Raw genomic sequence first — 19,855 nt, 5'->3', positions numbered from 1 at the left:
TGAGAGTTAAGCCGCATGTCTCTGCGAGCTCCCCGAGAAATCTCCGGTAAGGATGATAATACTAATTCGAGTGTTATGCTGATTGTGCTAGCTTCATTATGGCGCGAAATACCATTCTTTTAAAACCAATCGGAGTTGTGAACCTGATTCTTGCTGTTTGATACCATATAGACACAGATTCAGATTGTTTTATGTTGTTTGAGATGCTCATAAAAGATCGCTAGCCGCGTGCTAATCGTTAACATTTAAATGTGAATTTGTTTTGGTTTGTTTTTCTAGCTCAGATAAGCTACCCAGCTAACACAAATACGGAACTGTTACGGAACTGCAACGTAATCTGGTGACCAAACTTTCGTCGTGGCGACGTAATTAGTTACGTCGTGGCAACCGGAAAAGTGAAATTCCCAGATACGTTGCTACAACGTAACTTTGTGACGTTACCAGTTAGTAAGCACGACGTTGTGACAAACGTAACTTTGCGACGTTACCAGTTAGTAAGCACGACGTTGTGACAACGTCCTGTGCTGGTACTAAATATGTCATTTTCAAGGCGGACAGTTTGTGTCCTCATTTGCCCACACCTCATTTAAAGACTGTTTAAATCTGCTGAATGATGAATGCATACTCAAAATTAGGTAAATTCAGCTAATTTATTTTGAAAACAACAGTACACATTAACATTTTAATTATAATTGTAACACAATTATAATTTGTTTGAACAAAGAAAGGGAATACTTCGAGGAATGTAGAACAAGCGAACTACTCCAATTCTGCAGGTACTGGCAGTCGATCCTAAAGAAACAGCACAACAACAAAACAACAGGTTAGTTGTTTTCATTGTAACCTTTAAATAAGAGTTGTATTAGGCAAAAAAACAAACAAAAAAAAAAAGGCAAAATAAGGGATATGATAAACTGTCACATTATTTTTTGCAAATAATGCAATTTATAAACTGGCCTTTTGGTCCAAACGTCGCAATTATGTCTTTGAAGGGCACTTGGCTGGGATAAAAATGTGCTTTTTTTTTTTGCATTCTCACTGCAAGCTTTTATTGTTCCTTATAGGGCATATGATAACGTCTACATGAAATTGACGCACCGTGAATTTGTCTGATAGTAGCCTACATAACTCTGCCTTAACCCCGTAGCAACAGTAAAACAAATCCGAAATGACTCCGAAGGAGCGATTGCTGATTGGTTGTTATTATCCGCCTTTAAGTATATTAAAATAGAGTGCCGAAGTAATGACGTCACTTTGTAGGCCAACCCGGAAGTTAGCGGCGCATGGGTTCCCTCGATCAAAAAGCAATGCATTTTCCCCATAGACTTTTGGAAAATCGCAAAAAATAAGATCTGTGTTCAACAAAGAGTTGTGACCCTTACACGTTTTGTCTATCAAGATAATCTTTACAAGTTAATCCAAAATGTATACATTTTGAAGCCTAAATAAAGCCGTCAGATATAAAATGCTAACGGTAGGCTATAAACGGACTACAGCACCCCATGGTCGCGGATCAACGTCATCATCAAGCTTCCTCAAACTCTGCGCTGTGTATGAACACTTATCCACTTTTTCATGAGAAATATTGCCCATTCGTTTTTTCCAAAAATGTTAGAAACTAATTTTGTTTATGCGTGCCTCTCCGAGATTTTTTTTTATCTTTTGTTAATGTTTTATTTATTCGTTTATTATTTTGTTAGTTTATATAAACCTTAATATTATTTTCTTTGTGATTAAGATTATTATGCCTGATCATTGTGCCCCAAATAAACTTTAAAGATTATCTCTCACTGTATTATGTTTGATTGTATGTTTGCATACCATTTGCTAATTCGCCAGAAAAAAACCGCGCGCGCTTTTACCATCTCAGAAGCACTAACGTTAACTATGGCCGTATCAATTTCCAATCTTATGTCCTTTTTCTTAGACGATAGAAAAACCATAGATCGAGGAGAGAACCACTATAAATCTGGACATGTAGAACAGTGCAGCTTAGATGCTGGTTTACTTGTCGGTATTGTAAGGGCCAGCATGAGGGACAAGGTTTATCGAGTCTCGGTAAGTAAAACTAGGGAGAGATAGAGGAGTTATAATAGTGTTCTATGTATTTAAGATAACTATACAAATAATCTCTGAACAAGCATAAAACAGTTAAATTCCAAACATTTAATATAATAGTTGTATATAATTATATATGTTGAATTTAAAGAGAATTGTCCAATAGCATCAACAAATGCTTATTATAATATATTATAATTAAACCATATATGTTCCCTAAATAAACCATATATACTCATTTTGTTAACATTTTCTATATATTTTTACCTGGTAATCCACAAGCCCCAATGTGAGAGCCAGTGTAGTAAATTTTATCTCACATTCACATTACTGTGAGCTGACTGGAGTGTAGTAGTTACAATAGTATACAAGTAGTATACAATAGTTTAACATTTAATTTTTGGTATTTGTCAGACAGGCGACTTACAGTGCATTAAGGCTATACATATCAGCGTGTTCTCTGTGAATTGAACTCGCAACCTTTTGCACAATTAACAAAATGCTCTAATCACTGAGCCACAGAAACCTTACAGCAAGAGTTGTAGTAAACATCTTTATTTTCATAAAATAAGTAAACTGAAAACAAACTATATACTAATTGCAAAAACTGATAATTCACATGACAGGTCTCTACAGGGAAAGATGGCATTGTTGCTACACAATGTGAATGCCCACGTGGACAATACAAATGCAGCCATGCAGCTGCTTTGGCCATCTTTGCCATCCACAATTTCAGCTGCACAGACACCACATGTCAGTGGAAGAAGCCCAAAGCAGCTAAGAGCACACACTCTGTAGAGGAGCTGTTCCCTCCACCGAATGAGCCTTATAACCCACTGACACGAGAGCCAACAGCAGAGGATCGTGATTGGCTGAGGAACAGACTCAGGGGCAGGTTCTCAGGAATGTCCTGGCTTCTCTCACCTGAGCCTGAAGAGAATCCTCACACCTTGGAAGCACATTCTGTTCCTAGAATTGTAGAGTCTGTAGGTCAGCAGGGGTCTGAAGCTATCCTGGCCAGTATGGCTTTGTCAGAGGAGGAACGGAGGGCTATTCAGGTGGCAACCACTGGTCAGCGCAACAATCCAAACTGGCATTTATTTAGACGTGGAAGGCTGACTGCCAGCAACTTTGGAGCGGTCCTTAGGTCAAAGCGTGTGACTGCTTCACTTCTTGCTAGGGTGCTGGGAAAGCAACAAGCCCTAGAGGGTGTTTTGTCTGTACAGTGGGGTATTGTGAACGAGAGTGAAGCCATCCAGGCATTCACCACAGCAACTCAGATGCCAGTCCAGGAGTCTGGCTTGTGGCTGTCTCCATCAGGAGTGTTGGGAGCATCTCCAGATGGTCTGGTGGGGTCATCTGCAATATTGGAGGCCAAGTGTCCCTACGATGCAAGAGAAAAGTCAATTAGTGAGGCAGTGCAAAATAAGGGCTTCTGTGTTAGTATGGAAGGGGGTGTTTACAGCCTGCGCAGAGACCACCCCTACTGGCATCAAGTACAGGGGCAGCTTCACCTCACTGCAAGAGAAACCTGCTACTTCACTGTGTGGACCACAAAACAAAGTGTCATAATCCCCATATCCAGAGATGACACTTGGCAATCAAACCTGCAAGTCCTGGAAGACTTTTTTAAGTCCCACATGCTTCCACAGCTGGCACAAAAGTAAACTGTAAATATTGTTCAATATATATATAGTTTATAAAGAGAACTGTTTATTAGAAGGTTGGCTAAAATGTACATAGTTATTATTAAAATGAATGTTAGTTATTGTTAAGTTATTTGGAATGATATGACAGAATCTTAATTTTTGGGGTAAACTTAAAATGTATTATTTGGCGGGTGGAGTGTCCTGAATGTGGTGTTATGCTTAATTTTGTTAAGAATTAAAAAATAGTGGTAAAAAATCTGAACAATCAAAAAATTTGTTGACATATTTCTTACTGTATGAGGTTGCGGTGCAATGCGAAAATCCCATTAGAACAAGCTGTGTGTCACATCCCACCTGGTGTAGACACAGTGTAATAGAAGCTGGGCTGAGCTTAACTGAACGATGAGAGAATAGAGGTATCTAATAAACTTACTAACCTTTACATTGAGGTAATATTAGAAACGTCAGGAAATCCATTGTTTCTGGCTGGATGGAGAGCAGGTGTTAATGGCTGGATGGAGAGCAGGAGCCTGATGTTTCTGGCTGGATGGAGAGCAGGAGCCTGATGTTTCTGGCTGGATGGAGAGCAGGAGCCTGATGTTAATGGCTGGATGGAGAGCAGGAGCCTGATGTTAATGTCTGGATGGAGAGCAGGAGCCTGATGTTAATGGCTGGATGGAGAGCAGGAGCCTGATGTTAATGGCTGGATGGAGAGCAGGAGCCTGATGTTAATGTCTGGATGGAGAGCAGGAGCCTGATGTTTCTGGCTGGATGGAGAGCAGGAGCCTGATGTTAATGGCTGGATGGAGAGCAGGAGCCTGATGTTAATGTCTGGATGGAGAGCAGGAGCCTGATGTTAATGGCTGGATGGAGAGCAGGAGCCTGATGTTAATGGCTGGATGGAGAGCAGGAGCCTGATGTTAATGTCTGGATGGAGAGCAGGAGCCTGATGTTAATGGCTGGATGGAGAGCAGGAGCCTGATGTTAATGTCTGGATGGAGAGCAGGAGCCTGATGTTAATGGCTGGATGGAGAGCAGGTGTTAATGGCTGGATGGAGAGCAGGAGCCTGATGTTTCTGGCTGGATGGAGAGCAGGAACCTGATGTTTCTGGCTGGATGGAGAGCATGGCTGGATGGAGAGCAGGAGCCTGATGTTTCTGGCTGGATGGAGAGCAGGAGCGTTTTTGCACTATTCTGTTGCCACTTCTTTTATGAGAGGACTTTGGAGGTTCACTAGTGCACAGCATACCTGAACCAGTTTATCTGCAAAGTGCCGCAAGTGAGATGGAATAAATCTCAGAATTTTAAAATCTTTTAAACGGCCATTTGCCCTCTCTACATGAATTCTGTTCTGTGCAATCAGCTTTGTAGCATGTGCTTCACTGTGTGTCAGTTGGCCGTGACTGAGGAATGGGGGAATGTTTACTGTGACTCCTTCTGGCAGAATGTTGTGGATTAGGAATCCCTTGTCAGCCAAAATCAGGTCTCCAGGCTTAAAATGGTTCAAAACACCAGAATGAAGTACTATCTCCTTATCACTTACAGATCCTGGGTAAAGTTTGCTGCAGTATGTAATCACAGCATTTGGTGCCACCCCAATGAGTACTTTGAAGGAGTGCATGCCACGGTATGCAGAATAGGTCTCTTTCTGTGTATCCATTTGTTTGGGAATAGCAATTTTGATGTCAGTGCAATCCAATATCATTCTGCAATTTTGGAAAGGTAGAAATGAAGACGGCATGCAGGTCTGGTTTTTCTCCCGGCTGGGAACAGTACTCATTATATCCTTAAAAAGGACCTTGTGAAAAACCTCTATGAATGTTATTAATACATTACTTACAGTCCTTGTACTACAGTGAAAGAGTTCAGCCAAGTGTAAGTGTGTATAGTTGTGGCGAATTTTCATCAAGGTCATGAAAATCTGGTCCTCAAGGATGATTTCTTTGGGTCTCCATCCAGCAAAGTACGTAATAGAATCCTCAAAACGAGCAACATATTCACACACAGCACTGAAAGTATCTCTATCTGGCAATCCTGTCTCCATCCGAATCACACTTTCACTCATCTGAGAGGCTGAATACCTGTCATGACAGTAACTCGTTTGCCCTTGGAGTTTGTCTTTGAGAAACTGAATCTCTGCTATGGAATGCTCTAACTCAATCTCAAGCTGGATTCTTTTTCTTCGTTCAGACTGCAGCTCTTCTTTAGTTGTGCTACTATTTGGTTGTTCCTCAGAATTGATAGTGAGGGTTTGATCAGCCGGAGATGGTTCATCATCTTTGTCAGCCATAAATTGTGTAGCCATTTCCTCCTCTTCATCCATGGGTGGTGGAACATTTTTAGGCACATCAGCGCTATCCTGTCTCAGGGAGTATGAATGATCTTCCAAAATTTGTCCAGTGGGAACATCATTTGTGGATAAAAACAAAACAGGGAAATTTTTTCCCCCTGCAGGAAAATGACAGCTGCAGATGCGAGAATGGACACTGGGCTTCCGGTCAGCTCGTCTAAGGATAAATTCAAAATATGCAATGTTAGTTTTATGGAAGTTACACCTTTACAGATTAAAATCACACAATAAAATATTTGTATTAAATTAGAATGGAGTTTTTCAGCATTTACATTAATCTTCTTCATTGATCTGTCTACGTTTATATAGCACATTAAATATAGTTAACATTTACTACTAAAATAACTCAGATTAATATCATTGTTACCTAATGCCTTAACTAGGCTAATGCTGTTTACAAATACAATCATATTATTATAAGTGGGTAAAAGCCAAGTTCACAAATATCAGGGTGCAGGACCCACCCTTTCTATAATTATATCCAAACAAGTTACAATAAAAGTCAATAAACCAGGTATTATTTTGAATATTTTAATTGAACACATTTCTCGACGTAACGTTAGCCTTTAATAAAACTGCAGCGGATCTAATCTATTAAACAGTGGCAAAGTAAACAAGCTTTTAGATATTTTAAGAGAAAGACAAAAGGTATTTTAGCTGTTGATTTGGTTATGAAAACGTTTATTCTTACATTGGCATGTTAAGCAATATGCACCATTAAAGTTTCGTCGTGGCCACATTAAGGCAGTAAATACGGTGTTCACATGTAAATCATCGTTGTGTGAGCTTACCTTACGGCACGAACCCAGACTCTCCGCTGGGTAACATCGGACGGAAAACGGTAAAACGAGCATCTTTCATTCGACGACTTGTGGTTGCATCTCGGGACAAAACAAAACACCATTGTCGAACTAGTCTCTCCACAGAAATAAAGAAATGGTAATCGGTTACCTTAATATCACAGAATTCTGTGTACAACAATATTTGGAAAAACTACAATTTGAAAAGACTAAATATATAACGTTATGTATATTAACTGAAAGGTAAACTTCTAAGAACGTGAGGCTGAAACACGGGCTAGTGAGAGATTTCCTGTTTGTCATGATGACGTCTAAAGTCCCCGCCAAAGGATGTAGTCCCTTTTAGCAACTTGTTAGCAACCACCGTTTTTAAGACACAATAAAGTTTAAAAAATCACAAGCAGGTTATAACTGGTGTGTTTTATGTCATAGATCAAAACGTGAAAATATTTAGAGGCTTTGTTAACCACAGACCTTATTTCAGGCGATTTAGCAAAAACCCATTCAAAAAACCCATAGACTTTAGGGCGAGGGAACCGGAAGTGCTAAAATGCTAACTCACTTCCGCGTTTTGGCCTACAAAGTGACGTCATAACTTCGGCACTCTATAACGTCTGTTTTAACGACTGTGCTGAGGAAATTTTTCCCATGAAACGTTTTTTTTCCCCCTCTTCGCAGGACATGTTCAGTTTCTTGCTACTGCTTATTATTCAGGAATAATATACCATTTTAAAATCTTCTCAAAGACAAAGGTAAGTCTGATTTTGATCTAACCTTAGCCCGTGTGGGTAGGCAAACTGCAGTGATTTCTGTTTGTTGATTAAATGTTGCATATTGTGAGGAAACTCATAGGCTTAAGGTCACATAAATTACAGAGATTTTGCAAATTAAATAGAGGAGATAATATTAGGTTTATTGATATTTAAACCTGCACATGATGGGACCTGTCCAGGGTGATGAAAGCAGTTTGTAACTTTTTCCTAACAAAAATTGTGTTTTGGGCTTAACTTAGCTTAAAATAAAGCTCTATTCTATAAAAGTTCTATTTAAAACAGACGTTAACGTGGACATTTGTGGAGCAAAAAAGTTTACAGACCGGTAATGTAACTATACACATTTTATTGTTGTTATTTTTTATTTGTTTTTACAGTCCTGATAAATAATATCGATTGGAAAAAGCAAAAATGAAATGCTTTTCATTTTAAGTCAGTCCTTTTCATAACATCTTGTGAGAAAAAGATGCAACTCCTGTGACATACGATCTTGTGGCAATCAGGGTTTTATATGAAAGGTAAAGCGACATTTTTCTCGTAATAACGAGATGTTATGTCGATAAAAAATGAATGAGAGTAAGTTTCGCGAGAGTTACAGTTTCAAAAAGTGCGGTTAGCAGTGTACTGCATGACCCGACCCGTGCGTTGGAAATAAATAAGTGCTAACTGGATAAAACACCAAAAGGGTGAAACATATTCACTTAATTATATATATTTGGTGAGATATTGAGGCGATTACGTTGTGATATGTGACGACTGATGACAACTGATTGTGTTCTGAAGTGTCAAAAACACACACAGTTCATTGACCAATCATAGAGCGTAAGTTCTGTTAAATAACATTGTTAAATAGGTCATATCATGAGGAATCAATTTGTCCATACAAGATACCTTTTCCCACACAGGATAATTCAAAGTTGAGTGCTTGTTGTATAACATTACATACCTTTTTTAGAGGAGAGACAAACATCTGCAAGGGCTGACCACACGGCATACGCAATGTTATTATCATTGCCTCATCTAACTTCTAACATCAGCTACTTTCAATTCAATCTAAAATCAATTCAAATAAAGTTTACAGATGTTGAATACAAATTAAATATTACCTTCAGTAATATATTCTGCCACAGACACATACTTAAATATGGGTGATTCATCAAGATCTGCAAGCATGATAAAAACACAGTTGTCGACTTGAACTTTGAAAAACATCATATTGAGACGAATCCACTAAACGGATGTGCCACTTTTGCCTGTGATATTTTACTACAAAAACCTGTCTTAGGGTGCTTTCACATCTGTAGTCCGGTTTATTTGGTCCGGACCAAGGGCGAAAAATGATACTTTGTAGCATTTTTAAGGCGTTTTGGTTCCTTTTCACACCACACTGATCGCTCTGGTCCGAATCAGTTTATGAGTTGATAAAACGAACCAAAATGCAGTCACGTGACAACATCCACATCACTCGGAACGCATTTCCATAACCGCACTTCGTTTGGTCAGAATTAACGTGCGGGAAAATTTCAACAGAACTCCCGGAAGTAAACAAAGAGGTGGAAAATCCGGCAGACAACACGCCGCTGTTTACTACGGAGAGACGACTGCGTGGGCTGAATGTATCCCTCGTCATATTTTTTCATATAGTTTGTCTACACCACTTTAGACAAACAATAATATTTGAGAATGAACCGAGGATGCAGCTCGAAAATAATGTTAATAATAATTTCAATCAGGCTCCGCATCTCCTCACAATTCCAAGTTTGTCCGCGAGCTGCAAACTGTCAACAAACATTTCTCCTCATCCTATAATGCACAGTGCAGCTGACTACGGCAAATGGCTTAGTCCAGAAATGCGCAGTTCTTTGGCAGTTGGTTCTGTTCGAGGTCGGATCACGTTCTCACCACAAACGAAGTTTGTCCAGGGTTCGTTTCAAAGCGTACCGAGACCACCTCTTCCAGGAGGTCTCGGTATGCTTGTTTGGTCCGCTTTTGGTGCGCACCCGAGTGCGATTGCCGCATTCACACCTGCCCAAGCGAACCGCACCAATGGGGAAAACGAACTCTAGTGCGATTCAACCGAACTAAATGAGGCAGGTGTGAAAGCACCCTTAGTAGGCACCAGTAGAATGTTTTAAAGCAGTTGCAATCTGAGTATTTAAATCAAGTCATTGTCATTCTTTTCTGTTCAACAAGTACAACATTTATATATCTGACAAATTATTCTTAAATAATTTAAAATAATACATTTATCGTGAAAAATATTAAAAGGAAGTTTCTGTATAGATCATGGCAGCAGTAATTTATCCAATAATAATTTCCATTTGCATAGTTATTTTGTCAATTTGGCTATAAACCAGCACTGACACAAAAATGTCAGTGGGCGCAATTAATTCTTAGTGAATTCACCCCATAGAGTTAAATCATTTATTCAATTCTACCTTTAGATAAATCATGTGATGTACTGGGATCTGAATCGTCATAGGTTGCATTCTGGGAAGACTCTTTGACTTTTTCTATTTTGAGTATACAAAGACAAAAAAGAATTACATGTAATTGCAGAAAATATATTTTATGTACTCATGGTACTATACTTTTTGATGTGTTTGTACTAATGTACTTGGTTTATGTTGGGGTGGGATGGGAAGTGTTAGGGGTTAACAGTTTAGGACCCATGGACCAGATGTTTGAAAGAAGACCCGGAGTCAGAATTATTAAAAAATAGAAGAAAAGTTTTACTGAAAATAGTTTGCAGTTTCATCAGCAGAAGTCAGCTTCAAGACTCACACAGGAGTTCGTAGGCCGCCCCGCTTACAGTTACAAAGATCACAGCAGTTATACCATTTCCAAGGTCTAAGCTACGTCATTGCTTACAGGTTGAATGATTCTGATTGGCTAATAAATTGATAAACATAGTCATTTTCCACACATATACAGATAGACAGAAGCATATCTCCATAGATTATGCCGCTGACACTCGGACCCTGATGTTAGGCACGTCGTGACCTTCCAGGTCGCAGATTTGAGTTGCTGGGTGCCAGTATGTCTCGAACAACAATGCCAATGGTTCCTTAACCTGTAACCAAGAAGACTAACACACACACCAACACACAGCCATTTCCAAGGTTGGATTTGGCCAGGCTCTAACTATAAACAGGAGTCTCGTCTCAAAACATCAAGATAACAAGTTCTTTCTCTCAGGATAGGACACTTTAGTCTAACTGGAAAATATAGGCTTTAACTGAGAAATGGTCCCTTAAACTATAGACTTCAATGACCCCTATTTGTTTGAACGTTGAAGACAAACTCAAACACAAAACCAGTTCCTATTTAATTTCTGGAAGCCGGGATAAATAAGCAAGCTACATTCAGATATCAAATACTGACATTAAAGAATACATGAAAAGAACATTTCAGTAATAACACTGGTAACTTCTATAACAAAGTAAAATCTCCAGAGAAGTCATTCAATTCATTTGATATTTAGAAGGGAAAATATTGACTAATACCTTGATTATAATCACTCATTACATATACATTGAAGCAGCAGTGGATTCCAATCCACCCCCTTCAGTCCCCCGTTTTAGACCAATGTGGGGTCCAATACCACCACATCTGGTCTTTCCATAAAGGCTGCTTCAAAATGTTTGGTTTCTGACACATGCTCCTCTGTCAGGTTAATAATTATTTTTTTTTTTTTTTAAATAAAACAGACAATCTTTTTCCTTCAAAGACTTAACATGAACATAATATCCCACATAGCACATAGTATTATTGATCTCCAGAACCTGCTGACATAGCTGTCTTACACAGCTGTTATTCATCTTGTCGAATTTGGTACTATCATCCACTAACTGATACAAAAAAGTACATATTTATTCTCTGGAAGCCGGGCTAAATAAGCAAGCACTGTTGCTGTATTCCTAGCATGGGCTAGACCCGCAGTCACTACTCAGATCCTAAATACAGACATTGTCTATAATCATAAATACCAGGATACATGCACTAGTTTTTATAATTTCCAATTCCTTTTATAATGAACTAAGAAATATAGTTAATCCATTATTTTCACTACCACCATTATAGACCCTTTAGGTTCAAAACACAATGGTTGTCAAACTGAAAATAAACAACAACAACAACAAAATAATAATAATAATAATAATAATAATAATTATTAAGACCCATAATAATCCATAACCCATAATCCAAGTACTTTAAGTCTCTTCTGAATTCATCCTTCAGTTTACAGTCACATAGCATGTAACATCTTGTACTTTTTTTTCTTCAAAAATAGAAATAAAAACAAACAAATTCACATCATCATTTCAATCATTATTTTACACTAAAATATAGAACTGTTACCCATTCTACTTAATAAAACCTTTGTTCATTCCTTATCTTTACATCACGTTAATCCCTGTTAATCATACTCTTTTCATATCATTCCAACTTAGTTTGACTAAACAGGCGTTCATAAATAGTTCCATACATTCTATCAGAAATTTTATTTTCATAACATACATTTTTCTACTATATTTCTTCTCATCTTTCCCTATTTCCCTACATGCCAGTTCCTTCTGCATCCTTTTCCTTTCTTTTCGCTCTGCCTCATAACCAGTACATTATTGTTTTCTTACAATCCCCCCACACACGTCTCATACAACAACCTTTTTGTTTTTCACTTCCCTCTTCCATCGAGTCTCTCACCGCTGTCAGTCTAGTGACACTTAAAGTTCCCTCTTAAGGGAAATCATGGTATTTTCTTAATTCTTCTATACCCTTGTTTTCATAACATTAATTTTAACTTTATTTTTCATTATAACTACTTCTCACAGTATTCCTCTATCAAATGGTTAGTCTGAAAATCCAAAAAATATTATCAGTATTGTCTCAGTCCCACTTATCTTTACTGTTTTTCACAAACCAAAATATTATGTTACTCGGATCTCAACCCTTAAGACAGCCATATAGCTGCATTCTTCTTTAACCTTTATTACCTAGATTGTAGTTTTCTTAGACATCTAATGTCATACATCCATTTAATGGATTGAGAAATAAAACTTTTTAGAAGTTATATCCACTCCTCCTTTGTTTGCCCACCGGCCTTTCATAAAATAGAGGGCGCTCTCTCTGGATAATTTGGATAGTGACTTAGCCAATGTGTCACTTTGTCTCTCTGCCATCAAGTCTATTATTTTTACGTTTACCATTATGATCCCACCTAGGTGTCTTATTTAAATTTAAAATAAATAAGTTTTTACCCCATTATGGATGACAATTTTAAACTTCACAATTCCAATTTACATAAATACTAATCCAGAGAGTAATTCAGATCAACATCATAAATGACAACAGTAGTCATAATTACCAATAGCAGACAGAGCTGGAAAACAAATCCAATTAAAGCTCGTCAAATGTTCTGCATCGTCTTTTCATCAGATTGACTCAGAATGATCAGCTTCTTTAAAGTTTGTCGTTTCACTAAACCCATCTTCAATGATAAAACACTCATTCCAGAGGTTAATGACACAATATTCACAAAATCTGGAAATAATAGTACCTCAAACTAACACATACAAGACATGAAGTGCTGTCACCATCACACGCACTCATTCTAGACACACATGTTAAATGCTCATTTTCAATGTTCACTTTTTTTATATTAACTCTAAAAATATTTACTTCACATTTTTCTTTCGATTTTACCTAATTTTACATAGTCTCTTTACCAGTTTCAAAGCACGTCTGTTCATTATTCATTTGATTTTAGAAAAGTCAGCTGGGTTGTTTTGGTTCATTATCATTATTTTGCTTCAGCTTGCTTTATCAGGCCGATAACAGAACGACAGACAGAGTACCCTTCCTCCACTCAGCAGTCTCTCTCACTATAAACAAATAATCTTTTCAACAGCCCCCTAAGACTGTAACTAAATAAATCATAGTCTAGAACCCTTAATAGTTCACAAATTTTAAAATACAAATGTTTAACTCAAATTAGTACCATTACAACAATCTAAAATACATTATGCTATGAGCATTTCTAAGGTTATCTTTAGTTTAAATACTCAATTCATCTAACCTTTGTTATCCAGAAATTTCTCTTAACTCATCACAAGCTGTCTTCATCTTTAGCCACCAACATGTCTAATGACCTTCAGTAGTTAAAACTATCTTATAGACATATTATTTCAATATCAACAGTTCTATACATTTTTCCCTTGCCCATAAGGCAACCAGCATCATGTTCCTGACATAAATTAAGTTTTGTTACTGTCTCCACAACAAATAATGACAATCACCTCACGGTCTCAGCTGGCTCTTGAAAGCCCATTCCCATCAGCTCTTTATCTATAATCTCCAACAGGGTGTTGTCCCCTGGCATAGTTGCAGACACTTGTCACAATGAAAAACAAGTCATCCAATGAATGCGGTTTCTGGTGAGTGGTATAGAGGAACTCACATTTTTGGGTCAGACTGCCGTAACTTCGCACAGCTCATCTCCCCTTAATGATATTATGATGCTGCTGGCCTCACAGGCATCGCTCGACTCTCATACCCATCTCACATAACACACCTCCCATCAGGAGATGCCCAGTGGCGGCGGTGACCCCCTGCCTTAGGTTGCCTTCGTTTGGCCAAAGAAGATCTTACCCGTCATTGAGTAATCACCTCGTGCACACTGGTAACCGCGCTTCCCCATCTCTTCAGTTTTCCCCAACAGACTCAGTTGTTTTCTGGAGCTTAGGAAAGGCACATTCAAGAGTCACCAGAGCACTCTGGACTGCCTAATAGTGTTAACACAGGGAGACAGGTTAATAACAACAGTATTTAATCACAAAAATCTGTTAAATCTGTCCGAATCAGCAAAATCTCAGTGAATTTTAATCACATCCGTCTATTCAGTCTACTGTTACATCTGTAGCCGGAGCCATCAGCCCTGTTCCATGGTGGAGGCTAAAATCAGACAAAGAAGTTACTGGTCATGAATTAACCTAGTCAAAAACGTCCCTTCTATCGTTTAAGACTTCTTTAAAGTCATTCAGTTTTACTTTTAAAACATTTACAAATTTCCCTTTGAATGTATGAAATCTGAACTGCCTTGTAGCATGATTTCTTTTAACATCTCCATATCTGTGGTTTTCAACTAAAACACTGTGCCTTACTATATTATCTTATTATCATTTATGACACAGGCTCAGATAACAGCTTTTAGCTGACATTGAATGAGAGAGAGAGACCCTGAAGCATTTAGGACTGGTACACTGCAAACTTCTAAAATCAAACTTAATCTACCATCTTTTAACTCTAGCCCAGCGTTAGGCATCTTTGCCAGAATTTACATGTATTTTCCAACAACCATATTTTATATTTGTCTTTTGCCCACATCAGGGAATTTAGACATTACAAATTTCCACTCAGATCATGTCTCTGTCGCACTGGCCGTTTCAGCCACAGCACGCACCAGATTCTGATAAGCAAACTGTTTCTGCCAATCACAAGCTTATCTTTTGAAAGCAAAACATCAGCTCCTAGTTCTTTCATGGTCAACACCATTCCTCCACGTTCAAAACACTAACAAGCTGTTTGTTTAATCAGATGCATTTCTACACATTTTACATTTAGCAACTGTTAATCCAGTAATACTGCTTCTACTTATTTGATTACTATCAATTAGTATTCACACTAACTTTGAGGAGGCTATAGCACTCTCCGCTTGTGATGCATCTTTTGCAGTTATCATTGTAAAGCATCCGTGAGATTAGTCTCTCTATATCATCTAAACCCTTTTAAAGTGTTCCATTAAAACACAATCATTCCTTTAGTTACTTTTATGTATTTTGCAACTCATATTTTTAGTCATTATCTGTAATTTTACATAAACCTGTATTCATTAATTCATATATGAATTTTTTTTTTAGATTATTATAGATCTTTCCTTCAAAAGGATTCCCTTAAGACTTCAATTTTTTTTACCTTGTTTTTATCTCTTGTTCTTTAGACGAAAACTTTGATATCGTCATTTAAACACTGATCTACTTTCAAACCCACATTAATACCAGAAATTTCTGTTACTTTCACATTTTCTCACCTTCTGAGTGGCCATTTACAATTACTGGCTAAATGGCCCTGCTGACCATAATTAAAACACTGTCATCTGGTGGGTTCATGTGTCAGCCTCAACTACAGCAACAGACACCTTGCCTATAGTTTGATCATTGAGCTTGCAAACGGCTCCAACTTACTGCACACCCTTGAAGCAGTGTGTCCCAATCAGGAATGTAAACAGAGCCACTGATAAGCAGTTCTCTGTATTCTTTTGACAGTCCACCAGTGGCGGATTCAATTGCAATAGCCGCATCATAATCTTCATCATTATCATTGGCAGCACATTAATTTTCATAAGCTGCACAGAAAATCACTCAACATATTCCAAGGGGTTTTCACAATGTTTCTGTTTAACTTGAATCACATTTGTCCAAGGAAATTATCCCCAACCCATAATTACATTTACTTGCTTTTTGTAATTATCGGAAGCAATACGAGGCTAAAAATTAAAACATTTCAGTTTCTTTCTTTGTTTAGCCAGTCAAGTTGTTGTTTAAATTTCCAAACAGAATCAAAACTCTGACTACCCATTTTCTTATTAATTTCATTTCTTTGAAGTCAGAGCTTCAGAGCACAGCTGCTTACAGCGTTTGCTCTCTTCTGTCTCACTATTTGTTTCAGGACTGTTCAGGTTATTGATCAAGTTACTCAATTTGTCTGCCATATCTTAATCACAGTTCAAACTCACCTTAAGTTATTGCAGAAATGGAGGCGGCGATCTTTGAACAACACAGCTTGGCTTCTGCGTGATGAAACTGCAAAGTATACTCCAACATTACAGTTACATATACTGGTCCACGCCAATTTGGGTCACAACTTTTTATTTTTTCTCTCGGGATCATTCCTGATGCATCCCTGGCAAACAACCCTATTTTTGTTAGTATCCCTAACTGCCTGATTCACTAAATTCGGGGATCCCCTATCTGAGATGGAAGAGATGGAGTAGGTTTGCGGCGCCCTGGACCTTCAATCCAGGGTCGTACTCTGCTGGGGTGTTGCCACCAACAATGCCCAGCGGGGCCCCCACAGAGCACGCTTCGCTTGCGCTGTCTGCTCTTGTTAACTTTAAACCTTAAACAATGCTATCAGCGACTTCTTATACTTTTAACTTAGTATAATTAATCTTCACTCTCCTCATCGGAGTGAAGCTCTTCACTCGCCTCGTCGGAGTGAAGCTCTTCCGTCCCCCTTCACAATCTCTTCCATTCAGACAGCACTATCCTAATAATAAAATCTTTCTACCTTGTTTGCTGATTTGCCAGGGGTGTCACCAAGAATAATTGCCCGCCGCATTCTCCACCATACTGTTAGGGGTTAACAGTTTAGGACCCATGGACCAGATGTTTGAAAGAAGACCCGGAGTCAGAATTATTAAAAAATAGAAGAAAAGTTTTACTGAAAATAGTTTGCAGTTTCATCAGCAGAAGTCAGCTTCAAGACTCACACAGGAGTTCGTAGGCCGCCCCGCTTACAGTTACAAAGATCACAGCAGTTATACCATTTCCAAGGTCTAAGCTACGTCATTGCTTACAGGTTGAATGATTCTGATTGGCTAATAAATTGATAAACATAGTCATTTTCCACACATATACAGATAGACAGAAGCATATCTCCATAGATTATGCCGCTGACACTCGGACCCTGATGTTAGGCACGTCGTGACCTTCCAGGTCGCAGATTTGAGTTGCTGGGTGCCAGTATGTCTCGAACAACAATGCCAATGGTTCCTTAACCTGTAACCAAGAAGACTAACACACACACCAACACACAGCCATTTCCAAGGTTGGATTTGGCCAGGCTCTAACTATAAACAGGAGTCTCGTCTCAAAACATCAAGATAACAAGTTCTTTCTCTCAGGATAGGACACTTTAGTCTAACTGGAAAATATAGGCTTTAACTGAGAAATGGTCCCTTAAACTATAGACTTCAATGACCCCTATTTGTTTGAACGTTGAAGACAAACTCAAACACAAAACCAGTTCCTATTTAATTTCTGGAAGCCGGGATAAATAAGCAAGCTACATTCAGATATCAAATACTGACATTAAAGAATACATGAAAAGAACATTTCAGTAATAACACTGGTAACTTCTATAACAAAGTAAAATCTCCAGAGAAGTCATTCAATTCATTTGATATTTAGAAGGGAAAATATTGACTAATACCTTGATTATAATCACTCATTACATATACATTGAAGCAGCAGTGGATTCCAATCCACCCCCTTCAGAAGTGTAGCCTCTGTTGCTGTATCAAAGAAATGTAAAATAACAAATATGTTTCAGGGGGAAATTTTCATTTTAAACGTTAATTTTAAATAATTTATTTAGTTGTTTAAAAAGAGCATACAAATATACTTATACCTTTGTCTGGCCTTTTCTCAACAAATGCTGGTTTTTTTTAGTTTTTTTTTAGGAAATGGTCCATCTAAATAGCATGCGAAATGTTAATTTACTTTAACCTGCCATTTGTTGAATGGAATTTACAATGGTACCTTGACTTTCTTTTGCTTGGGGTCGCCCTCAATGGTGTCTCATCTAAATAGATCACACATTATTAATGTGCAGTTAGCAATGTATTCTTTGAAAGTTGATAATGATCTAACTTTTTCTGTGTCACTATCAGAAGATCTTAATTACCAACTTTACAGCAGAAAAAAACATGTTTACAGCCTGGTTCTCTATGTGGCTTTGGTCTATACAGCTAATTTTGCCCTTCATAACAACTGTGAGGGGGGTGAATTTTTTTATAACTCATCCGTTTAGTTGATTAATATTTAAAGTTCTGCATAATTAAGGGTGTGTCCACTAGAGTGACAGGTGGATTGCCGCTGATGTCAATGCTAGCCGTTAGTCTGCTGTTACTAGCCGTCACTTCACCTCAGCATATGTTAGCTGCTGAACTTGCCATCTCTGCAGTGTTTTGTGCTTTTTTTCGGGATTATTTCATACAATTTAATACGTGCCATTACTTCGCCCATGGCTTAGGATTCCGTCGTTGTTGTCGAGTATCGTTCGAGAGAACAACCAGCGCTGTATTTCAGTTGTTTTCCTCTGTGAACATGCACTAATGGATGTCTGACAATTTCGTTGCTTTTTGGAGTTTTCAGATTTAAAAACGTCAACTAGAAAAAAAAGTTTGTTGAGACAAACTTTAAGTTGGCTTGAGAAAGCCGGACCAGAAAGTTTGAAGAAGTTTAAAGTAGTTTGATGTTTAAAGTAGGTTAAAGTTTGATAGATAGATTAGATTGAAAGAAAGAAAGAAAGAATAGTTAGAAAAAAAGAAAGAAAAAGAAAGATTTGATAGATAGATATATAGAAATAAAACGTTTGAAGATAGATAGATACATTTTGAAGAAAAAAAAGAGAAAGAAAGAAAGAGAAAGAAAGAAAGATTAGTTAGAAAGAAAGAAATATAAGTTAGAAATAAATAAATATTAGTTAGAAAGAAAGAAAGAGAGAAAGAAAGAGAGAAAGAAAGATTGATTAGTTAGAAAGATAGATAGATTAGTTAGAAATAAAGAAAGATTAGTTAGTTAGAAAGATAGATAGATTAGTTAGAAAGAAAGAAAGATAGATAAGTTAGTTAGTTAGAAAGATAGATAGATTAATTAGAAAGAAAGAAAGATAGATGAGTTAGTTAGAAAGATAGATAGATTAGTAAAAAAGAAAGAAAGATTGTTAAGTTAGAAAGATAGCTAGATTAGTAAAAAATAAAGAAAGATAGATAAGTTAGTTAGAAAGATAGATAGATTAGTAAGAAAGAAAGATAAGTTAGTTAGTTAGTTAGAAAGATAGATAGATTAGTAAGAAAGAAAGAAAGATAAGTTAGTTAGAAAGATAGATAGATTAGTAAGAAAGAAATAAAGATAAGTTAGTGTGGCGAGGGGGGCGTGGTTTTGCGAAGTCTGTAGCAGGAGAGAAAGGAGGGGGCTGATCGGTGAGTAAGTAGGTCAAGTGCAAAATGAGGAACACCTGTGTCTGATTGCAGTGATTGGCATGGAGAGACCGGTTATAAGCCAGCATGCGGGAGGAGATGGGAGAGAGAGTTGGACTGGAACCTCACCTGTACGCTGTGTTTGAATGAAAGTTGTGATTGTTATTTGTCCTCTTTGTTAT

General features: G+C 37.7%; 2 protein-coding genes across 2 annotated transcripts in view; one reads left to right on the top strand and one right to left on the bottom strand.

Annotated features, from left to right (window-relative positions):
* The window catches only part of LOC309493794 (uncharacterized protein), a 67,234-nt gene extending 49,522 nt beyond the window's left edge, over positions 1-17,712 (top strand). Inside the window, exon 2 of the mRNA XM_082163044.1 lies at positions 13,789-17,712. The gene's annotated coding sequence lies outside the window, so the exon portion shown is untranslated. The remainder of the gene's footprint in view (positions 1-13,788) is intronic.
* On the bottom strand, positions 1,228-7,461 carry LOC309494392 (uncharacterized protein). The gene is made up of 3 exons (XM_082163713.1): positions 6,849-7,461; positions 4,145-6,214; positions 1,228-3,442 (listed from the first exon to the last, which is right to left on the bottom strand). The coding sequence occupies exons 1-2, from the start codon at positions 6,959-6,961 to the stop codon at positions 4,897-4,899; spliced, it is 1,431 nt and encodes a 476-aa protein (XP_082019839.1). The 5' UTR covers positions 6,962-7,461; the 3' UTR covers positions 1,228-3,442; positions 4,145-4,896.
* Positions 17,713-19,855: the final 2,143 nt, after the last annotated feature.

This window comes from Leuciscus leuciscus, assembly GCF_965113295.1.
Source record: "Leuciscus leuciscus genome assembly, chromosome: 3".
Lineage (NCBI taxonomy): Eukaryota > Metazoa > Chordata > Actinopteri > Cypriniformes > Leuciscidae > Leuciscus > Leuciscus leuciscus.
This window is presented reverse-complemented; position numbering and strand designations above follow the sequence as displayed.